The sequence below is a fragment of the Tetrao urogallus genome (genome assembly GCF_951394365.1).
Source record: "Tetrao urogallus genome assembly, chromosome: 5".
NCBI lineage: Eukaryota > Metazoa > Chordata > Aves > Galliformes > Phasianidae > Tetrao > Tetrao urogallus.
The window spans coordinates 26699264-26722036 of record NC_136818.1 but is presented as its reverse complement, the minus strand read 5'-3'; the positions used below and the strand labels follow the sequence as shown (position 1 = coordinate 26722036).

The 22773-nt window shown below is 50.4% G+C and overlaps 3 protein-coding genes across 4 annotated transcripts; all 3 read left to right on the top strand.

Annotated features, from left to right (window-relative positions):
* Positions 1-3617: 3617 nt before the first annotated feature.
* Positions 3618-4640, top strand: APOBEC4 (apolipoprotein B mRNA editing enzyme catalytic polypeptide like 4; the record flags this gene model as incomplete). The annotated part of the gene is made up of 1 exon (XM_079536306.1): positions 3618-4640. The coding sequence occupies one exon, from the start codon at positions 3618-3620 to the stop codon at positions 4638-4640; it is 1023 nt and encodes a 340-aa protein (XP_079392432.1).
* Positions 4641-5374: 734 nt separating this feature from the next.
* Positions 5375-9866, top strand: ARPC5 (actin related protein 2/3 complex subunit 5; the record flags this gene model as incomplete). 2 transcript variants are annotated; one of them, XM_079536046.1, is made up of 4 exons in its annotated part: positions 5375-5519; positions 5693-5763; positions 7452-7628; positions 9804-9866. In XM_079536046.1, the coding sequence occupies 4 exons, from the start codon at positions 5375-5377 to the stop codon at positions 9864-9866; spliced, it is 456 nt and encodes a 151-aa protein (XP_079392172.1). The 2 variants fall into 2 exon arrangements, with proteins under 2 accessions (XP_079392172.1, XP_079392171.1); XM_079536045.1 differs by having other exon boundaries at positions 5375-5534.
* A 3001-nt stretch (positions 9867-12867) lies between these two features.
* NCF2 (neutrophil cytosolic factor 2) lies at positions 12868-19741 on the top strand (the record flags this gene model as incomplete). The annotated part of the gene is made up of 15 exons (XM_079535865.1): positions 12868-13041; positions 13133-13215; positions 13399-13507; positions 14148-14282; positions 14392-14499; positions 15147-15206; positions 15692-15735; positions 15932-16073; positions 16455-16517; positions 17034-17109; positions 17990-18033; positions 18434-18585; positions 18654-18765; positions 18909-19065; positions 19644-19741. 15 exons carry the CDS (start codon positions 12868-12870, stop codon positions 19739-19741), a joined length of 1557 nt encoding a protein of 518 aa, XP_079391991.1.
* Positions 19742-22773: the final 3032 nt, after the last annotated feature.

The following is a 22773-nucleotide window of genomic DNA, read 5'->3' as shown; positions in this document are numbered from 1 at the left end:
ATTCCAAGCTGCCCGCACTGGGATGGATCAGCATCTCTGTATATCGAAGCAATCCCAGGTTTTAGCCAATATTTGGACAAAAAAAATAGCAGGGCCCTCGTTGCGCCTTTTTTCCCTAGGAGCAGAACATATGGCTTGTCTCCTGGCTAACTTCCAACCTCAGTAATTACATTCTGACCACATAAGTTTCCCCTGTGATTTTAACTGGATACAGCATTCCTCTCTGGTTCCTCCTGTGAACGCTTATGCTGCATTGTGGAGCACTATTAAACAGCTACTGCCCTCTGCCCCAGAGACGGCTGTGTTTTAGTAATAAGTGAAACTACTTTTTTTAATGATAATTATATCCTTATCTCCCCCTGTTACGTTTCTGGAGGAGACGGGTGTCTTTCATTCCTTAACATATGTTTTGAGTTCCTGGTTGTATCCACTCCACATGATCCTCTGCATCAGGTCATGGCAATTACACTGATAGATGGAGATGGTACTTTTCCTATCAGCCTGACTTATGGTTAAATGTTTAAAATGTAGCATTCCTTCTGAGAACATGGAACAGCCTATTGGCTGTGCACGTGCAGGGAAGCACTGGGAAAGCCATCTCAGAAACAACGACAGAGCAAAATAAGACAGAGAGCAGGCAAAATTCCTCTTTCACAGAACTAAGGGCTGCAAACACTGAAGTCAAGAGTTCCCAAAAGGCAGGGGTTGTTTGGAGTACCTGCATTTTTTATTTCCCAGCCCGAAACCACGTCAATTTCAAATTTCGGACTTATCTAAACTATGAACTGCAGCACCTCCTACTTCTGCAGATACATCAGGATCGCTGAGCCACTTACACAGTTTCTCCTGCACAAGATCTAAGTAACGCTAAAAAGCAGAAATACCACAGAGAAAGCCATTTGCACCAGCCTGTATTTTAACCTTTTGGTCAGATTTATAAACTATTTAGAAGATGACTAATGCTAAAGAACCATTCAATATTTTTAAATATAATTATGAGGGGAAACAGCATTTTTTCTGCATGACAGCTGAGTGACGTGTGCTCCCATTAGCTGCTTAATGCACATGCACATGTATGTACACACACATCCACACGCACGGGCATCCATCCATCAGTTAAAACGATTTGTGAGCTGCAGCTCATACAGGAATGCACTCGGTCCTGCCAGCACCGTCCCAACCAACCTAGCAAATGGGGTACTGTGGGATCTGACTGCCACTGGGTAAGGATTCAGCGCCATTAGGAGAAAGATGGAAAGCTTGCTAGGATCTGGCCAAATCACCAAGTAATAGGGAGAGATGTAATATTTTAGGTCTCTCTGGTGGCATTCCTTTAAACGCAATGAAACGGAGTTAACAAGCCCTAAGTTTGATCCACCTCTGGTGGGCAACATTGCCACCGTGCGGCCACCCAGCTCCGCCGGCAGGGACAGGGAACGGAAGCCTTGCCAGAGCCGTGCAGCTTTTTGAAGGGAGGCGACCTCCAGAAGAGCTGCAGAGGTGGTCTCGTAACGCCCCTCCACGACGAAAAACATTCCTTTCTTCAGTCCTGCTCTTTGTATCATAGAATCATAGAATCGTTTGAGCTGGAAGGGTCTTTCAAAGGCCATCTGCCCCAACCTCCCCCGCACTGAGCAGGGACACCCACAGCTCCATCAGTGCTCACAGCCCATCCAGCCTGACCTTGGTGTCTGCAGGGATGGGGCACCCACACCTCTCTGGGCAGCCTGTACCACTGCCTCACAGCCCTTATCAAAAAAACTTCTTCCTTATATCCAGTCTAAACCTCCCCTCCTATAGTTTGAAACCCTTTCCCCTTGTCCTATCACAACAGTGTTGCATTGCCTCCTGCAACACAACAGACCTTGCTGAAGTGTTTATCCCTCCTTTCTTACAGCTCCTCTTTTAGATACTGACGGGCTGCTCTCAGGCCTTCCCAGAGCCTTCTCCTCCCCATGCTGCACAGCCCTGGCTCTCAGCCTGTCCTCACAGGGAGACGTTCCATCCCTTGGGTCATTTCTGTGGCCCTCCTCTGAACAAATGTTAGGCAGCAAACACACTTTTTTTAATTTTCTGGGATACGCTCACCCTTGCCATGATTACACTGCAGTGCACAATCATCATGGGCATCAAAAATTGTATAGAAACATCAACAATGACAAATGCAGCATTCTTGATGTCAGGAAGCCAATCTTCAGAAGTAATCTGAATGAAAACAGAACAATGGCCCGGATCAGGAAAGAGCCCCAACACAGGAAAGCAGATGGCTGTTGGCGCGGAGTCAGGAGTGGAAAACAAAGCAAATGAATCATTAGTAATTTAAGAAGAAAATGAAATAGTGACAGAGGACAACACAGCGTGGAATGCAGAAGCAAGCTGTAATAAATAAAATATGCAGATGGAAAAAAATGTAAATCCAGAAAAGTAGCGACAGAATTAAACTGAACCCAGGGATGGTGAGTGACTCAGTTCAAGTGGCAGGGAGGAAAATCAATCATCTGCCTCAAAAGCTGCCCATCCTCACAACATTCACATCTGCACACACATGGAGCCCTGCCCATGCAAAGCAAACACCTTGCTCACGGAACGGCCTGCTGTTTGCTTCAGTTACAGGGCATAAATGCAGGGGCAACACTGCTGCCTTTAAATGAAAGCAGAAGTAAAACAGGAGCTCTCTGCTCACCTGGCACAACAGGCAGGAACACACAGAAATAAGTGACCTAGAATCGAACTTAGTAACACGTTCATTAGAAAAACATCCATCCCGCAGCTGTAAAAATCTTATATCAAAGCAGCACTGAAGAAACAAAGGAAGCTTACTAAAGCGGGAAACAGATCTTGACAAGCAAAGAACAGCAGCTTAACCACCGCAGGTGGCTGGAGGTAAGAAAGAAAATCCTGTTTGTATTCCCATCTCCTAGCACCGGGCACCTGTACACAGCCAAAGGAACCAGCCTGCTGTCCCTAGCACAAGTGGAGCAAAGGCACCACCTTTGGGAAAGATCCTTCTGCAGCTGAGCTGCCAAACCACAGCAAGAAGCAGTGACTTTCTTTTTCATCAAGCAGCTTGGACAAGAAAGCTTGCAATATTCACTGGTGTGGAAACTCTGAACCATCATCTTAAAAAGCCAGTGAAGGAAATACGATATTTACCATAAGATTTTTACTACAGCCCTGAGCTGGAGCTGCTGAGATGGTAATTATAGCTTTATTCTTTTTCCTTTGGTTGGTATTTATTTGTTCGTTCTGCCAGATTGCAAAAAACTCACCTGCTAACTCTGGAAAAGTAGGGCTGTTTTTGCCACGCAGCCTCTCCTGTCTGGGGAAAAAAGGGCAGAAGCCAGATAAATATTTTTGCCTTGTGTTTTTAGCAAAAAGGCTGGTTTGTATACTCAGAATGGCTTTCAGGCAGCAAGAAAGCTTTGTTCTCTGCGTTGTGGATCAACATTCCAATCCGGGCTATGAGTTTCAATACATTTTGGAAGAGGCTATCTACTATTATTTTTGCAGTTTATGTGGAAAAGCAATCAAAGGATTAAATTGCAATACTATTTTCACTTTTTTTATCCAGGACTGTCAGCTCTACAGCACATAAGCAGAGAGAATTCTAACAGAACATGAACCCAGGAGAGAAAATTTTCCAAGAATATCTGACAAACCAGGGGACTGTGGTAAAGCCCTACTGCTGGCAGACACAGAGCCAAACCTGTGCTAAGTGTCCCTATCACATACGGACAGGTGAAGAAGCAAGAGTTCCTTACACAGAGTTTCTGAGGGCTTTTGGATTCCCATGCAGAAGCACAGCACATCCACAAACCCACCACCTTCTCTTCTACGAACTGAGGAGCTTCTCTGGCACCTTAGTCCAAAAAGGCCAGGCCAGCAGCTGTGCTGAGCAGGGCAGCCACCCGGAATCCATGCTATTTGAGGCAGACGGTTATCTGGATGCAGTGATACATGCCTATGGAAACACTGGCTGCATCACCCTCTATTCAAATTACTCTCCTTGTAACGAGGCTTACCACTGCTGCATAAGTAAAATCTACAACTTCTTGCTGAAGCACTCAGAAACCAGGCTCTGCCTCTACTTCTCCCAGCCTTACCACGTTGAGGACAGCTACCCCACGGCCGCGTGGAACCGCCGAGCCCTGGGCAGCCTGGCCAGCCTGTGGCCATGGGTCACACTGCAACTGCTGCCCATGGGGACTTGGTGTCACCTCCTCTCCAACTTTGTGTATGGCATCCCGAGGTCAACGCTTCAGTATGCGGCTTTACCGCCAGGAACGGTATCAGATGGACAGAATCCACACCAAATTAACAACTTCAGAGGAGTGAAAACCTATTGTAGGACAGCATTTCCACAAGCAACACATGGAGAGCCTGCTGTGCAGCAAAACCCAAAGGCTTTTTCTCGCCCTGCCTTCCAGCAGCCTTTACCAGTGACAAAGGGCAGTCTGCCACATCCCCTGTCTCAAAGACACTCGGTGCTTTTTCCAAGCTTGTTTCTGCCCTCCCAGAGGGAACGTCTCCACCCCAGACCTATAAATATTGTAAGGCATTTAAAAATGCCAAATGAGTTTATTAATGAAAGTCGTAATCCTGAAGCGGTGATGGCCAGCAGGAACCGACAGCAAAGGTGACAGAACCCGAACCACCTCCAGGCTGTAAAACCTGCAAGCAGCCAAAACACAAGCAGCCAAAAAATCCACCCTGATATTGCTTCTGATATTGCTTCTGATGAATGTTAATGCAGGTTACAACTGTGGAACTTGAAAAATAATTGACTGCACGGTACAGTCGGTACTAACGGTAGGAGTGCTGTGTTCAGTTCTGGGCAAGGAAGACACTGAGCTTCCGGAATGCGTGCAGAGAATGGCAGGGAGCTGTGCGGGGTGTGATGGGGAGCCGCCGAGGGAACGGGAAGGGGCAGCACGCAGGAGAGGAGCTCAGGGGAGGCTTCATTGCATTTTCGCACTGCGTGAAAGGAGGCTGTGGTGAGGTAGGGTCAGCCCCTGCTCCCGGTAACAGCGACAGGATAAGAGGCGATGGCCTGAAGCTGCACCGAGGGAGGTTCAGGTTGGGTACGAGGAGCGGTGAGGCAGTAGCAGGAGCCGCCCAGGGAGCTGCGGGTATCAAAGCAGCGCTCCTCCCACGGCTGAGGGAGAGGCGCCGCCCCGTCACCACAGAAACGGCGCACGGGCGGCGGGAAGAGCGCGCGGGGCTGACCAATGGCCGCTCGCCTCACCCCGGGCTGTCTTCTCGCGTCGCTAGAGCGGGCCCCGCAGCGCGCCTGCGCAGTGCGGCCGGCGGTAGGCGCCTGCGCCCGGGGACGGGCGGGGCGGCAGAGCGCGGAGGCGGCGGCGAGCGGGCGGCCATGGCCAAGCACACCGTGTCGTCCGCCCGCTTCCGCCGGGTGGATGTGGACGAGTACGACGAGAACAAGTTCGTGGACGAGGAGGACGGAGGCGACGGGCAAGCGGGACCCGACGAAGGCGAGGTGGATTCGTGCCTCAGGCAATATCCTTCCGTCACGGGGCGAGAGGAGGGGTGGGGGAGGAAACGATGGCGGGCCGGCCGACGGGAACCGGGCGGCTGAGCGGGGCGAGGCGGTGCGACCCTCGACGGGCCGCCCCCAAAGCCGGGCGGGTGCTGAGGGAGCGCTGCCGCTGCTGCTCCTTAACGCCCGGCACAGGGAACATGATGGCCGCGCTGCAGGCGGCTCTGAAGAATCCGCCCATCAACACGAAGAACCAGGCCGTGAAGGTGAGCCCGGCGCTTCCTTAAGCGTGCCTTCCTGTTTGCGTCTGCAGAAAGTCGGGCGCTGGGACGTGTCCCGGCATCCCCCATCTCTGTCCTGTTCTAAAAACCGCAGCTCGGATGTCTGCGTGCCTTTATAGAATGCTTTGAGTTGGAGGAGACCTTTAAAGGCCTCCCGGTCCAACTCCCGTGCAGTGAATGGGGGCACCCACAGCTCCATCAGCTGCTTACAGCCTGGTGCACCTTTAGCTGGCTGCTCCTCAGCTGAACGTGCTGTGCCTGGGTGGGTCTGGCACATCACAGCCTGCCCCTGCTGCAGGTCACGCTCCTCAGGGCAGCTTCCCCAGCTCAGCACCAAACGGCTGCAGAACCGCAGCCAGCAGTGACTGAGGAAACAGCTAGCACAGCCAGACCTGGGCCTACAAAAAAGGAAGAACTGGTGGTTATCGCAGCCAATCAAAATTAAGCCGTTGGAACCTCAGCAATCACGTGCACTTCCCCTCTGACAGAACACAGGAGAGTGCTGCTTGCACGTAATTCTGTATCTCCCCAGAATGAGCCTTGAGTCATTCGTGATTGCAGTGGCGAGAGGAAGAGGCAGATGGGAGGAGATGCTGAGCAGAGCCTCACAGCTCTGTGCTCTGCTGCTCTGACACCAGACTGTCCTCAGCAGACCCCTGGTGGAGGATCTTCCCTGAGCCCCTTCCCAAGGCATTTCACAGAGAACCAGCTGGTGTTTGTTGCAGACACTGTCTAAAAGCACGACCAGCTTTATCTTCAGATGAATGACTTGTTTCTGTTAGATCTGTACTGAAGTTCTTAACAATACAGTGCAAAGGTAGTGCAACTGGAGAGGGCAGAGCAGCTGACTTTTTGTGTTTCACTAAACATTTAGTCATCCTTATGTGACTTAAGCTTTGCTCAGAGCTTTTCATGTGAGAAGTCTCACTAAGTCAAGTGACTGTGAAACTTGAAATAAAGAAACTAAACATCTATAATGCAGGAGTAAGCTGCTCGAAGTATTTGTATAATGGAATTATTTAGAACTCTAACAAGCTTCAGACCTCTTCTCTTTCATCCTCCCTCAGTTAGTGATGGATGAACAGGAACAGTCACTTTCTGCTGATTGCGTGGCTAATCTAGGGCTGTAATCATGCCACACAAACTCCTGGACCTGAAATGACATCCACACTGACTTGCAAATGATCATTAATGCATAATATTGTTAATGCTGCCAGACTGTGTTCTCTGCACCTAGGACAGGAGCTGATTTTCCTGAAAGCATGTGGCTTACAGCGGTTTTTCCTTCCAGCTTGGCCAGTGCCACTTCCATGGAATATAATAATTGTGTCTCGTTAAACAGGGCAAAGATATGGGAAAAGCTCTGGTAACAAATAAGGCCAGCCAAGTACTCAATCCTTACCTTTTTTGGAGCTTGTCAGAACTTGAATTTCAATATGCAAGTTAGTACTTAGCCCTAACCTCATTTAATGGATGAAAAATTGCAACAAGCAGAGAGGCAGAGAAACGTAGAGCAGAGCAAACTCACAACTCCGTTACACTATTTAGCATTGAAAGACAGTTATTAAATAGAGAAAGTATTATAAGATTTGTGTACAAACTGCTCTACTCAAATGTATTATTTTGCATCTTATACAAGAAGAAGTCTCTCTGCCTTTCTTACCTATTGACAGGATCGTGCAGAAAGTATTGTCCTGAAGGTCCTCATCTCATTCAAAGCCAACGATATCGAGAAGGCAGTCCAGTCCCTGGATAAGAATGGTGTTGATCTGCTAATGAAGTACATCTACAAAGGCTTTGAGAGCCCCTCTGACAACAGCAGTGCTGTGCTGCTGCAGTGGCATGAGAAGGTGTGTGTATAGAATGTGCTCTTCCCCTGGGTTTTTTGTGGAACAGGTTCCTGGGCACACTCACTGAGCCTGGTAAGAGCCACCCTTTGCCTGGTGAAACTAAAATAGGTTCACAGGATCATGGAATCGTTTGAGTTGGAAGGGACCTCTAAAGGCCATCTGCTCCAACCTCCCTGCACTGAACAGGGACACCTACAGCTCCATCGGTGCCATGCCCAACCTGACCTTGGGTGTCTCCAGGGACGGGGCACTCACTGTATCTCTGGGCAACCTGTGTCAGTGCTTCACCTCCCTTATCGTAAAAAACTTCTTCCTTATATCCAGTCTTAACCTCCCCTCTTAGTTTGAAACCATTTTCTCTTGTCACGTCAAAACAGATCCTGCTAAGAAGTGTCCCCTTTTTTCTTAGAGCCCTCTTTTAGATAGTGACACGCTTCTCTTAGTCTCCCCAGAGCCTTTTCCTCTCTATGCTGAACAGCCACAGCTCTCAGCCTGCCCTCACAGAGGAGGTGTTCCATCCCTTAGGTCATTTCTGTAGCCTTTCTCTGGATGTGCTCCAGCAGGAGCATGTCTCTGCCATACCAAGGACTCCACGTCTAGATCCAGTACTCCAGACGAGGTCTCACCAGCACAGAGTAGAGAGGCAGCATCACCTCCCTCAGTCTGCTGGCCATGCTGCTTTTGGTGCAGCCCAGGATACAGTTGACTTCCTGGGCTGTGAGGGCACATGACTGGCTCATGCCCAGCTGCCATCCACCAGTACCCCTTTTTGACTTATGAAGAAGCAGAATTGCTTCTGACAGGTTTTTAGCTATAGCAAGTGAAGTATTTGCAAGTAGGCTAATACCATATAAAGAAAGAAGAGTTAAACTCACCCAACTGGAGAAAAGTCTTAAGTACTTAGCATTCCCCAGGAAGTAACCCAAGAGATGCTCACTCTTCCATGGCTGTCCCTTATGTGAGCTCAGGGTGGATCCACCCTGGCTCCACCCCTTCTGATCACATGGGAAGCACAGGTGCAAACGATTTGGTTGTTCTCCCTGGCCCAGCCATACCCCTTCAACCAGGTGCTCAATCACCAATTCACGTTGTGACCTAGCAGTTTCCCTACAGGCCCCAAGTCTTTTTCATCAGGGCTGCACTCTATCCTTTATCCACCAGCTTGCACTGATAGCGGGGGTTGCCATGACCCAGTTGCAAGACCTTGCACTTGGGTTTGTTGAGCCCCATGAGGCTCTCCTGGGCCTGCTGCTTGGCCTGTCTAAGTCTCTCTGAACAGCATCTCATCCCTTGGCACGTTGTCTGCACCACACAGCTTGGTGTCACCCACAGACTTGCTGAGGGCACACTTGGTCCCACTGATGAAGATATTAAAGAACACCAGTTCCAGTACTGACCCCTAAGGAAGACCATCTGTGTCCCTGGCTGATGTACCTGTAGAACACTTTCTTGTTCCTTGTGTCCCTTGCCAAGCCCACTTCCAGTTGGGCCTCAGCCATCCTGACCCCACCCCTACACAGCCCAGCAGCATCCCTGTACTCCTCCCGGGGTACCTGTCCCTGCTTCCTTTGCCAGTGCATTTTCTTCTTGCTCCCTTTGTTTCCTTGGGCTCTTAACTCCCACCCGTAAGCTTTCAACTTGTCTGTAGCCATTCTTGATGAGCACTCTGTTCCTCTCATGATAGAGAAGGAATACCTCCCTTCCTTCCTCACCTGTCCCTTCTGACCAGCTTGGAGTTGTCAATAACCACAGTGTGCCAACAGCCAGGTGCTGCGTTTCCCGCAGTGAGGAGTGCACTGTCCTGCACGTTCAGAGTTCTGTTGTTCTTTCTCATTCTTCTGATTCCTTAAGTAACAATTCTGCATTTAGAATTTGATTTATGTGTATTTTTTTAAGTCAGACTGGGGCAAACAAAATAGTTCAACATAGTGGTTCAAGGGGACGGAAATAGAATTTCCTTCCTTGAGGGAAGCCAAATTTGCAACTTAGTTATGCAGGGAAACAAAAGCGTGTTAACTTGCTGTCCCTAAAATGAATGCAGCCAGGCTTCCCTGTTGTTGTTCTGGGTTTGAGCTGCTGAAAGGTGCTTATTTGTATACGGTGGGGAAGTCCAACCAGTGGCTGGTTGGGTCTGTAGCCACAACTTGCTGCTCACTGCCATGTTTCTCTTCTCAGGCACTGGCTGCTGGTGGATTGGGGTCCATCGTCCGTGTGCTGACTGCCAGGAAAACGGTTTAACTCCAGCAGCAAATGGCTGTTTGCTCTCCGTGGTGTGGGAAATGCTGGTGCAAAATCCACCCAGATGCCATTGCTGCCCTGTGGGCAGCACCTGTCTCTCAGCTTGCCTTCTCGCTGCTTCTTTCGTACCTGACAAGTAATGCATATCGTGATCTCTTTTTGTTAAACTCTGGAAAATTATGAAGGTGCAATTTTATTTCTAACAGGACTATTTGGTACTCGAGCATTTCAGTGACACGCATAGCTACATTGACAACATGTTTAGATTGATTTGTATTTGTGTATAATTATGGCAGATTTGGGCCTGACTTTCCACACAAGTGCTGAGGGACGTAGGGCAATGTCTTAATCCTTTTTGCTAGCCAAGCAGTGTTCTGATGTAAGATAAATATTTGAAAAGTGGGGCAGCTGCAAACGTTGGTAACTGGACCATGTTTCCTTTGGTCAGCCTCTGAGCCTACAGCAGTGAGTAGGACAGAAAAGAGCAGCTTCCCTCTGACCGATCGTCATTCCAGTAAGCCAGGTATTTTCCTTAACCTCACACCTCGTGGCCTGTTCCGACGTGCTGTGCTCAGTCAGAGGCCAGGTGAACAGCAGGCAGATCACAGCGAGGGTGGAGCTGTCCTTCCTGCGCTTCGTATGCTAGAATTTAAAGGTCCATTTACACTGGAGCCCAGTCCAGGAAGCTTTTTATTTTGGGAACTGAAGATCCTACACAGGAGAAGAAAAGGGACGTAGTCTTGAGGCTTACCAGACAGTTGACATTCCTGCTGTACCACAGCGCATTAGTAGACAAATGAAAGTTCCAAAATAAAGAGGAGTATTTTAAAAAGGAATTAAGGAAGCCCTGGGCATCCCAGCCCACAGCTCACCACTGAAGGTTAGGGCCAGGACTGAGACACACAGTTTTACATTTGCCATTTTACAACAGTTCCGTTGTGTGAAACGGTTGGGGGACTTGTAAACTCTTTGCTGTTTTTTGATATCTGCTTTTTTTTTTTTTTTGTTTTGTTTTTCTTTTGTAATAAAGACCAGACAAATAAATCGTCACTGAATATTTACTTGGAATCTGAAATATCTTGAGGCTAACTTCTTTTTAATTCTGCAGGCAGCTGAATGCAAGGGCTGACCAAAGATAAAAAGCAAGCCCTAGAGCTTCTCCCCTCCCTTATTTATCTTGCTAAGCTTGCTTTCTAGCAGATGTTTCTCCTTTAAGTCATGGCAATACGTGGCATACAAGAAAATCTGAGGTTGTTTCAAGACATTTAAACAACAGGAGATGTTCCAAACCATTTTTTGGTTTGATCTAGCATTGATTGCTAGAGGTGTCCCTGCCTGCACTCAGACTTGAACCATGGACTGATGTTCCCAACCACTGATGCTGTATTCCTTCCCTAAAGGAGAAAAACAGGCAGGGTTGTTGCAGGGGGTGAAAGTCCTGATCTCGTGGTTGGGATTGTGTTCATCTCTGGCATCTCCAGGGGATGAACCTGTAATCAACTTTCCAAAACCAAGCAAAGTCACAGTGGACCGGCTCCCTCTGTGTGGCATTGGACTAACAAAGGCAGCGGAAGAGCAATCTTCAGGTTTTCCAGATTCCCCTCAGGGTATGCTATGAAGTATTTAGGAACGGTTATAAAGATGTGTTTATTTTGTTCCTGTGTGCTCAGGGATGCGCAAAATGAGCCTGCCTGCAGGCGCAGCGCAGGAGGGCAGAGCTGAGGGAAGGCCTCTCTTCTGCTGACTGCTGCTGACTGAAACGGGAAGGGGCAGTGAGCTCAGGAGCACGCTGTGCTCACATCACGGCATGGTGCATCATGCTGGCCCTGCTCACCCATCTGCCTCCAGAGCAGCGTCACATGATGGACACACTCCTATCCCTGGAAATACAGATGTAGGACACGAGGAAGTGCTGATCTGGGCTCTTTTTGTGTCTCTTCACTCCAGCAATGATGATAAAATCATGCATATTGTTGCAGTGCAAACTTAAAGGCAACTACTGCACACTCGCTGGATTTCAGGCAGTCCTTTGCCATTCCTACCAGCTCTCAGTGACTTGTGCTTGTGCTTCAAGAGGCTCACAACGCAGATGGTAACATCCACATTCCTCACTTCAGACAAGAAATAGGTTTCTCCTTCTACTAAACTGAGAGAAAGGGGAACAAGAGGCTTGCTCTGTTACTAGAAAGGCAGTGCTTATCACAGCTTCAAAATTGGAAGCTATATGTGAGGTTAAAATTAGAGGGAGCAGTTGCCATGTGCACTTACTGTGCTTCAGATCTCATCTGTGTGCAAAATGCAGGTGAAATGAGCACTTTCCACAGGAGGGATCTCGCATCCTCCCCCACATCCCTGGCTCCAGTTCTGGGATCAACCTGGGCTAGCAGATAGCCCAGCCAGCAGGGCAGCACCCCAACAGGGGGGAACCATTGCTGGATGGGAGTGTGAGAGCAGAGCCCTGCAGGGAGGCCATGAGGGTGCACGGAGGTCTGCAGATGCGCTCTATCACACTCTTCAAACCCAGCCCTCAGCAGATCAGGTTTCTTCTGAGCAGTAGAGCAGAAGTCTCCTCTGCGCTCTCCCTCCTGCTGTTGGCATTATCTATGGGGAAGCCTGAATAAATACACAAGGGCAAAGTCTTGCTGACAGCTTTCAGATTCTTACAAAACGCTTATGATGGGCTGCAGCACTCACCAAACAGCTTTGCAAGGCCAACCTCAAGCCAATAAACCCCTCCAATGCCGGCACCCCCACACAAAGCTCCCAGAAGCACAACCCGAGAAGGAGAAGCTGCAATGCAGGCACAGCCCCGAGTGGAAGCCCGTAGCAGCAGGGCAGTTCCACTTCCCCATCTCGGGGCCACGCTGCTCTGACACCACCAGGGCCACTTCCTGGTGGGTTTGTGACACCAGGCGGGCCGTGGGAAGGCAGACGTGCAGCCGGGAGGGGCTGGGAGAGGGAGACAGACACCGCGGGGAAGGCTGGGCGCACCGCGTCCATCATGTCGCTGGTGGAGACCATCCGGCTGTGGCAGGAGGGGGTGTGTGCTGTGGATGGCAAGGAGTGGCACACAGCCCTGAAGGCCTTCACCGCCGTCCAGAACCCACCGGCCAAAATCTGCTTCAACATCGGCTGCACCCACCTGGTCCTGGGGCAGCTGGCCGAGGCAGAGGAGGTAAGGCACAGCTCCCAATGCTGCGGGGACACGTCGCCCAGTTCTCCTTGCAGATGTTCCCTTCTAGCTCCTCTTGCTCCGCTCCCTGCAGGCGCTCACCCAGAGCATCAGCTGTGACAAGCACCTGGCTGTGGCCTACTTCCAGAGGGGAAACGTCTTCTACAAGAGACACAAGTGAGTGCATGGCTTCAGTTTTACCCCCCTGTTCAGCTGGTGGCTCTTGGCTGAGTAGCCGTGGGCAATGTGGGGGGGCTGAGGACTCAGTCCTGAGGTGAAGTGCTTACGTGGGCTACCAGAACACCGTCACGAGGAGGTGGAGGGGCCTTGGGAGCCTCTACCTCATCCTCTCCTCCCCAGCTATGAAATGGCCATGAAGGATTTCAAGGAGGCTCTGGCCCAGCTGCGAGGCAACCAGCTCATCGACTACAAGATCCTGGGGCTGCGCTACAGACTCTTCGCTTGTGAGGTGATGGAAACTAAACGGTGTTTCAGTCTTGGTCAACAAAATCCAGAGGAAATGCACCCAATAGTTTTTCACTGGACTCTTCATGTCCAGAGAATGGCACGGAGCTGCGTGGGGTGTGGAGCACAGCGTGATGGGGAGCAGCCGAGGGAATGGGACGGGGCAGAGTGGAGAAGAGGAGCTCAGGGGAGACTTCACTGCTCTGCAGCTGCCTGAAAGGAAGCTGTGGTGAGGTGGGGTCGGCCTCTGCTCCCATGTAACTGCAATTGGATGAGAGGGAATGGCCTCGAGTTGTGCCAGGGGATGTTCAGGTTGGACATTAGGAACATTTCTCCTCCGAAAGAGTGGTGATGCAGTGGCACAGGCTGCCCAGGGAGGTGTTGGAGTCACCATTCCTGGAGGTGTCCAAGATGTGGCACTGAGGGACGTGGTTAGTGAGCATGATGGGGATGGACTTGGTGAACTGAGAGGTCTTTTCCAACCTGAAGGATTCTACAGTTCATGCCTTGCAAAAAAATCAAGCATGCTAGAGTAGGAATAGAGAGATGGTGTTACCCAAGATGTCATCAGGGTAGCAAAAAACACCCACAGCAAGGGTCTAGTGCCTCTAAAAGACCATTCTCTGGCTCTCATCCCTCTGCAGATCCTTTACAACATCGCACTGGTGTATGCCACCACGGAGGACTGGAAGAAAGCTGAGGAGCACCTGACACTGGCAATGAGCTCAAAGAGTGAGCCCCAGCACAACAAGATTGACAGGGCAATGGAAGCCATCTTGGTGAGGAGCAGCAGGTCTCAGCTCAGTGCCTGCCTATGGAGGTCCATGACTAGATGATCTTAAAAGGCTTTTCCAACCTTAATGGTTCTTTGATTTCTCCCTGCTACAGAAGCAGAAGCTCTATGAGCCAGTGGCAGTTCCCACAGGGAAGCTGTTTCGACCAAACGAAAAGCAAGTTGCTCAGCTGGAGAAGAAGGACTACCTGGGAAAAGCCATGGTAAGAAAGGAGCATTAATGCAAGCCACGTCTGCAGGCTGAAGAGAGATGCCGATTGCCCTCTCTGCCTTACAGCCACCAAGAACTGAGCTGTGCTTGCTGAGCACAGAGATGCAAAGCCAGCCCAAACCTTGGGGATGCTGCAGGCACCAGGACTATGTAGGAATAGCAGAGTTAAACACCCTTTTATCTGCGTGGCTCAGCATGGCCCATTTTCACTTTCCTTAGTGAGAAGTGAGGGATGGTCACTCAGTGGTGAGATGGGAAGGTCCCACTGGAGCTTCAAACCGAGCCAAGATATTTGGTGCACAAGGGAAGAAAAAAAAAAAAAAAGGAATTTTTTTGGAAAAATCTGACACCTACAAGTAACCTCCAGTACTGGCTCTGCTCAGCCTGAAGCAGCTCAGACAGTTGAGCAGGGCTTCTCCCACATTACTGTGGAAGGTCCAAGCACGGGGGTGCACCCTCAAGCTCAGGTCCTGGGAGGCAGAATGGACACCCCAGTGCCAGTACTGCCAGGGAAAGCAAACCCAGAGCACCCACACCCAAAGAGGTTGACTTGGATGGAAGCAAAGGAGGACAGTGGATGTCAGAGATCAGAGGTCTAAGAGGAGCACCAAGTCAGAGCATGTCTTCCTTTGGCTGTAGGTGGTGGCATCCGTGGTGGACAAGGACAGTTTTTCAGGATTTGCTCCCCTCCAACCACAGGTAAGGAATCAATGCCCTGCAGTCCATGTGGTGCAGAGAGCTTCAAGCATACACAGGGATACCAAGCAGAGCTTTGGGCATACTTGGGGGTGGGGGACATCTGGATGAGAGTGGTGAGCAAAGAGCAGCGTCACCACGCCAAACTTCCTACCACGGCCAGGGTGAGGAGGAAGCTACTCCCACATCTCAGCTGCTTCCTTCACCAGAGGTCACAGCCCAAGCCCACTCATGTCTGAGCTGAGGTTATGGGGAAGCCAGGCCCTGAGCCATGGGTGGGCCTTTGGGAGCTCAGGGAGGTGACAAACCCTCCCGTAAGATTCATAAGGGCTGAGCGGAGAAGGAAACTGATGACCTGATACCAGTGTGAGAAGGAGGGACCCACGCAGGGAGGACAACAGGCACAGGAAAGGACTGCAGGACATTTCTGCGAAGCAACCCAAATCCTCCAGATTATGATGGATTTCCTTCTGTCTTCTTGTTCACAGGCTTCTGGGCCTCCCCCCAGGCCCAAGACACCGGAAATCCTCAGGTAGGTCGGATGAAACATCGGCAGCATTGCTAACAAACAGCCTGGTGCAGCCATGTCCTGCACCATCCAGCTAAGCGAGTGTTCAGAATCAGTGGGAGAGAGGAGGAGAGAAATAAGGGAGCAGAGCTTAGGCCCCCTGTGAGGTAAAACAGCGGCATCACCTCCCCTCCTGACATGATGCTGGCTTCCATTCCAGGGCTCTTGAAGGGCAGCCGCACCGCGTCCTGTATGAGTTCATACCTGAAACTGCTGAGGAGCTGCAGGTCCTGCCTGGAAACATCGTCTTTGTCCTGAAGAAAGAGAAGGACAACTGGGCTACGGTGATGTTTAACGGGAAGGTATGGAGGTCTACTGGCACAAAGGGACAACAGAGGACTGGTAGGGCAATAATGGGGTTTCTGAACCTAGTTTCCTTGCATCCTGTATTGAAGTCTGAGGGCAGATGGCTATAGGCTGGTAGAAGGAACCTCCTGGTGTCCTGCTCCTGTTGCTCCTACCAGGCAGGGGCCAGATGTGCTGCTTTGCTTGCCTGACCATGTGTGCCCAAGCTGCCCATCACAAGTACCACGCAGAAATCATTCCCTTATCTTCAGTCTCCTGGATGGTCAAGTAATCATCTCAAGATGATTCAAGGCTATTCACAGGGCTGAAACTAGACGATCTTTTCACCCCAGGCAGCCACTAACCCCTGAGTCCCAACAATGCTCTCTTCCCTGCAGAAAGGGATTGTCCCCTGCAACTTCCTTGAGCCCATGGAGCTCCAGCACAAGCTGCACGTCCAGGTAAGGAGCCCAGGAGAAGCTGGTGGCCCCAGGACATCACATAGATCACCCAGCAGGACCCATGCCTCAAACCTTTCTTCCTTTCGATGCTGGGGGACTCCTGGTTTTATGGCCTTTTCAGCACAAGCTCAGAGCCTGCAAAATCTGTGCAGACACCGTGCTGATGATCCCTGGGGAGGGAGGTGGTAGCACTGGGGAGGTGAAGGGGCAGTGAATTCACCCTGCAATTCACTGATTCAAAACTCCAAACACACCTTGAAAAAACAGGTCTGGACATACTCATCGGACACTGCTTCCTAAATGGCACTGTCTTCTGAAAAACTGTCCTTGTTTGCTCTCACAGAGACCAGAACTGCCCTGTTCCACCCCGAATCAATGGACAGTAGGCAGAACTCAGCCCCAGGACTCCTGCCTCAAATGGCAGGAGGGGGTCCCCAAGGCAGCAGCACCCCGGGGACTGTACCTGCTCCCCTAGGGATGCTGAGTGCCAGTGCTGCTCTTTTCCTATCGGCACAGGATGAAGCCCCACCTGAGCTTGACATCCCTGAGCCACCCAGCAGCACTGCTCCAAGGCCCCGGCGGCCAGCACCAGGTCAGTGTAAGGAGGGAAGGAACGAGGGAAGCTGTAGGGACAGTCTCTTGTTATACTGTGTCCTATGGAGAACCAGGGCTGGGGGCCATCCCTGCTTCTTTTGGGGTGCGGGCATTAAAAGAGGAGGCAATACTGCAACTGCAGCACTGAGGATGGAACAAAATAAAGCTCGAGGTCCCCTTTTTGCTTTTAATTAGGGCAGCAGCTAATGGAAAAAAGGGCCTAGGGAAAGCAGCAGGGCAAGTGACCCAGCTTGCATAAGACCCAGAGCAGAATGTGAATTACAGGCTTCTCCGTAAAGCAGGGCAGCTGGGATTATCTTAGTGCTAGGCCAATTTCTAGGGAGCTACAGGAAGGAGATGTGGCTGGTGTCTCAGCACCTGGAGCAGGGATGGTGGCACCAGGGCCACACAGATACTTGAACATGGTGAACCAAGGCAGGCACTGCCAGCTGAAAGTGTGGCTTAGGGCTCCTGTTTTGTCTGCAAATTCCCATATTTAAGGTTATTAGCTGCCAGAAGCAGCCATGTGACAGTGGGCAAGATAGATCATTGTTTGTGCTTGCAAATGCACTGGTGTGCTAAAGTTCCAATTCCTACAAACACAGAACAGGCCCTACCATGTGAGCACCTGAAATACAGCAGGCAAGGCAGAGCCCTAACCTCTTTCCTCAGTGGTTACTGAAGAATCCCACAGAAGAACCTCATTGCAGCTGATACCGATCTGTTCGAGCAACCACAGCTGGCTTCAGGGCTGGGAGGTGCTGCTGCAGATGACAGTGGATGTTGAAGGGCTGAGAGGATCTGGAAACACATTTAAGCCCACAGCAGTAATGCTTATGCTGTTCCACTTGTTGATCTACCTTATCCTGCCTCCTCAGACTTCGTTCCTGTTGCATCAACACAGCAGAGAGAAGCCAATAAGGTAAGACCTCGTGCTGTGGTGGAAGGCAGAGCCCAGATCCGTGTTACATACAGCTTGGGAGGTCTCTTCCAGGAGAAGCAGTACCCCAAATGAGAACAAGTGCGGGGGGGCACACCTTGAGCCCAGTCACTGGGAAGCCACACTGCGGTCACTAGGTGCCCAGTGCATTGCTGCATTCACTGCCAGGTCAAACCCAGTGCAGGCAACCAGCCACACGTGCAGCATGGCTTTGGTGGCCTGCTCCAGAAGTATTGAGGACTGCCAGCATTCAGTGAGATGGTTTCTTGAGCTCAGCTGTCACTCAGCAGTCCTATGCCCCAGTTCCTTTCCCTGCCCATAGCCAAGCTCCCCGTGCTGTGGGAGCAGGGAGATCCCTGACGCCTCAACTCCCCACCTGCAGGAAACCGAACCGGCCGTCCCCAAGCCCTACGTTCTCAAGGTGCATTACAAATACACAGTTGCCACGCAAGTCAAGCCAGACCTGTCCTACAAGGAGCTCCTGGACCTGGTTTGCGACAAGCTGGAGCTGCAGCCTGAGCACACAATGCTGAGGTGAGAACTGCCTGCTGCAGGAGCTGAGATTTTGTGGCTGTTCCCTTACCTGTTCCTCCGGTGCCCAGGTACAAGCCTGCAGTTAGCAGAGAGCTGGTGACTCTGAGCACGCAGAACCTAGAGGCAGCATGGAACCACAGCAAGGATCGGTGCCTGACGGTGTGGTGCGACTGCACAGAGGTCAGCAGCAGCGACCAGCTCTTCTGCTGGTGCTGGCAAGGGGCTCACTGGCACAGGCTGAAGCCTAAGCAGAGCTCATCTGCCACTTTCTGGTGCAAAGCAGAAGCCACGGGGTGACTTCACCAGCTTCTTTCCTGCCCTAGGGAGAGGGATTTTTACTTGACAGCAAACCAGAGGAGTCGCAGAAGGCAACAGCAGAGACGGGACCAACCCAAGTAGTAGCACAGTACAGTTACGAGGCCACCCAGCCCGAAGACCTGGAGTTTCAGGCTGGAGATGTGATACTTGTTTTATCCAAAGGTAAGTGTGCTCCGGCCACTGCGGGAGATGGGAGGGAAAGCATGGGCCTGGCTCTGAAGTGCCCAACACATGGAGCAGTCTGTGCCGATAGGATGCTGCTCCTGCAAACTGCAGTCTGCCACCTCCAGGTGGAAAATGGGGTGAGAAGGTTTGCATCGAATGCAAAGGCTTCAGACCAGTCAGAAAACGTCACAGGGACAGCAGGTGGAAGCCAAGGGAAAGGACACACAACCTGCTGTCCTAACAATTGCAAGATGGGAGAGTTTCACTTCAGCTGTCTTCAAGCTCGCTGATCAGTGTATTCTTGCTTCCTTCTGACCCTGCACCATGCCCAGAGCGCTGTCATTCTAATTCCTCTCACTTGGCACCCTTTCCTGGCTGCTTTTCTTTTGAGGTTTTTCTTACCTCATAAACTTTGCTGTCTCTCTCTCTTCTGCACTCCTCCTCCCCGCCTCCTGTCACCTCTCCACCAGGCTATTTATTTATAATAACATCAACTGCAGATGATCTTAAAAATGGGTAATTGTGCTCCTGCACATCCCTAGGGTGACAAAAATGGTGTCAATTTTATCTTGCAGTGAATGAAGACTGGTTGGAAGGGCAATGCAATGGCAAGATAGGCATCTTCCCCTCTGCTTTTGTTTGTGATGGTAACACTAAAGACCCAGAGATCTGATTTCAGAAGTGTAAGGAGACATGGACACTGAAAGAAATTAAGAATTCAAATGTTGCAACTAAGAAGTTCCCACATTAATCACTGCATCTGAAAACAGACCTAGAATGTTATTGCTGCATGTATTAAAATCTTCATTTTTGTGTGTGTTACCTTTTGTGTTGCTATGTATAAAACACATTAAAAAAAAAGTCATTAGCAATCTCCCTGCTAGGAGTACAGTTCAGTCCCAAGGACTGTGCTTACCATCAGGCTTGGTAGCAGCAGCTCTACCCCACTCACCTGCCCTGGGCAGAGCTTCCACAAGGTAAATCAGCTGCTTGCCCAAGGAGGCTGTGGATGCCCCATCCCTGCAGGCATTCAGGGCCAGGCTGGATGTGGCTCTGGGCAGCCTGGTCTGCTGGTTGGAGACCCTGCACAAAGCAGGGGGTTGGAACTGGATGAGCATTGTGGTCCTTTTCAACTCAGGCCATGCTGTGGTTCTGTGAAAATCAATGGAAAAGCAGGGAAAAACAGACTGGGGAGCTCACGAAGCTTTGGACCAGGAACTTGCAAAGAGAATCTACTTCCTTAAAACATCACTGCTAGCCTCAAGAGCCGAAATAAGAGACACCATGCAGCTTCACCCTGCACCAATCAACACTTATCCTATACAACCGCATTACCTAAATCTCATATTTATTTTAAAAGGAACTTACTCTGGATTTAAAAACAAAAAGAAAACAACCTCATGACCTCTCAAAACTGGAGCAGTGCAGGTGCCATCCTGATTTACAGCAGGGGCCACAGCAGAAGGCTGTGTGTCCTTCAGCTCCTGCTGCCTGTGCTCTAATCAGATTTAAGCTCTGGAAGCTGCTACCATCCCAGCCTTTTGGTTCCATACATAAAACACATTGTACAGCACAGCACAAAGCCACAATCCAATTATTTGCACTGAGCCCAAGCCAGAATCTCTGCAATTTATTTAATTTTCTTTCAAACTGGAGAAAAAAAAAAAAAAAAAATTAAAGTTTGAACCTTCTTCCAATTTCTCCAGAAAAATAACGTGTTTTTCAAAGCCTGCAGCTGAATTACATGGGGAAATAAACGTTAACACACAGACCCGGATGGAGAGAACATGGTTTAATTAAAGGCAAAGCTGATTTCAGCAGCTGCAGTTCTTGCACAGACAGACAAAAAACACAAAAAAAGCTTACGACACAAACCAGTTTCTGTTGGGGTCCCTTCCCTCGCTCCCCCGGGCACCGGAGGGCGGGATGGGAGTCCCAGCCGAGAGCCAGCCGTGTTCCTGACACCGGGTTCTCATGCGCAAGTGGAGCAGTGCGTTGGGACCTGGCACTGCCAGGAGTGAGGTGGTGAACCTGGTCAGCTCACTGAGGTGCAAGAGTCAGCGGCACTTCTAACACTGGAATGTCGCAGCTGCCGGGGGCACGGCTCAATACACAAACTGAGGGGCTGGGATGGGGAAGGGGGAGGGGGGGGGGGGGTCTTAGTCAGTATTAGCATTGGGTGGAAACTTCACTTTTTGGACTTTTTAAAAGGAAATACATCTTCAAAATGCAACAAAGAACAGTGATGTTGCGAAGGTGGAGAACGTGGGGGAGCTGCTCACGCCCTCAGAAGGGTACTGGGCCTCAGTTTTCCCTTTTTACGTTCTTTGGGGCCGCCCGGACTCCAGTGTCACTTAAGCTCCTGCGTGTGCTTTGCTTTGCAGCTGACTTACAGCCCAGAGATCCTGAATCATCACACAAACCCCTATTGCTAAACACAGCAAACGGACATTGAGATCGCTTCCCTGGGAAACCTAACAAAAATGCTGTCTTTTTCTTTAATGACGTTTCCAGTCTTCCTTCCCCCTAAATAAATAGCAAATAAAACATTTTCTTTTCCCTTCTGCACCTTTTCATATGCGAACAGCACTATGCTTCTTCCGTGCGCGGGTTACACACGCGTGTCCGTGGCACCTCAGATCTCCTTCTACAACTGGAAGTTGAGGGCTGCTGCTGGGAGGGCGGGGGACGGGTTTCTGCAGAGCTGGTGTATGCCTGTGGGGTTCGTACACTCCACACTGTCCAGGCTGACTGTCGTCTTTACCCAGTCCTGCTGGACTCCTGATTACTTTCTGCAAGATGTTGCACATTGGCGATAAAACTACTAGCATCCAGCAAAGATGGAAGGATGGGGAGAGAAAGAAAAAATGAAAAACACTGAAAGCTTTCTACCTACCTATTAAAATGAGTCAGGCTGTGAATGCACAGAGCAGCCTGCCCTTTGCGGGGCTAGCCACTTTGCTACAGTAAAATGTACAGGAATCAAACATTAATTTAAAACCCCATAGCAGTTAACTTGCTCGTCCAGCAGAGTGCTGCAATGCCCCACGTCACCCATTACAGCTCAAACACCTACTGAGAGGAGGGCATTTCATGCTGGAGTCTCTAACCCACCCGTGGGCCGGCCAAAGCCTTTGAGTGAAAGGTGAAGTGGTGTCAAGTGCCAGACTCTCCTTCACAAAACTCCTTCGCTAGCCCAGGAGATAGAGCCCCACCTTGCCACCAACCACCTCTGACTGGAGCAGCAGCTGGGGCTTTCACTGCTACACACTGACTACAAAGCACATCTGTGTACGGAAGAATTCAGTGTGATCTTACTACTGAGATAGTAATAAAGATGTTTAGGAGTAATTTCAACTACATTCTCAGTCAGCAAAGCAATCATTAATGGATTCCTATTTTATATCCCCAAAGAGAGGAAAAGGATTGAGAAGTTCTCATTAGCTTCTCCCATCTGCCCTTCGTTCTCAGCTTTTGCTTCCCATGTGGCTGGGGACATGCACGATGGAGAAGGTGAGAGGCGGTGATATCGGGTCACTGAGTGAGACAAACAGCAGTTCCTCTCTCCCTCCAGAGGGCCCAGGGATTGGGAGAGTTCCTGATGTTGTTTGCTTGCACTGCAGACATTTTGTGCACACTCAGTGGGTTGGTGGAGCACTTACGCCCTCCTGACAGCAAGGAACAGAAGAGAGGGCTGCCACCTGC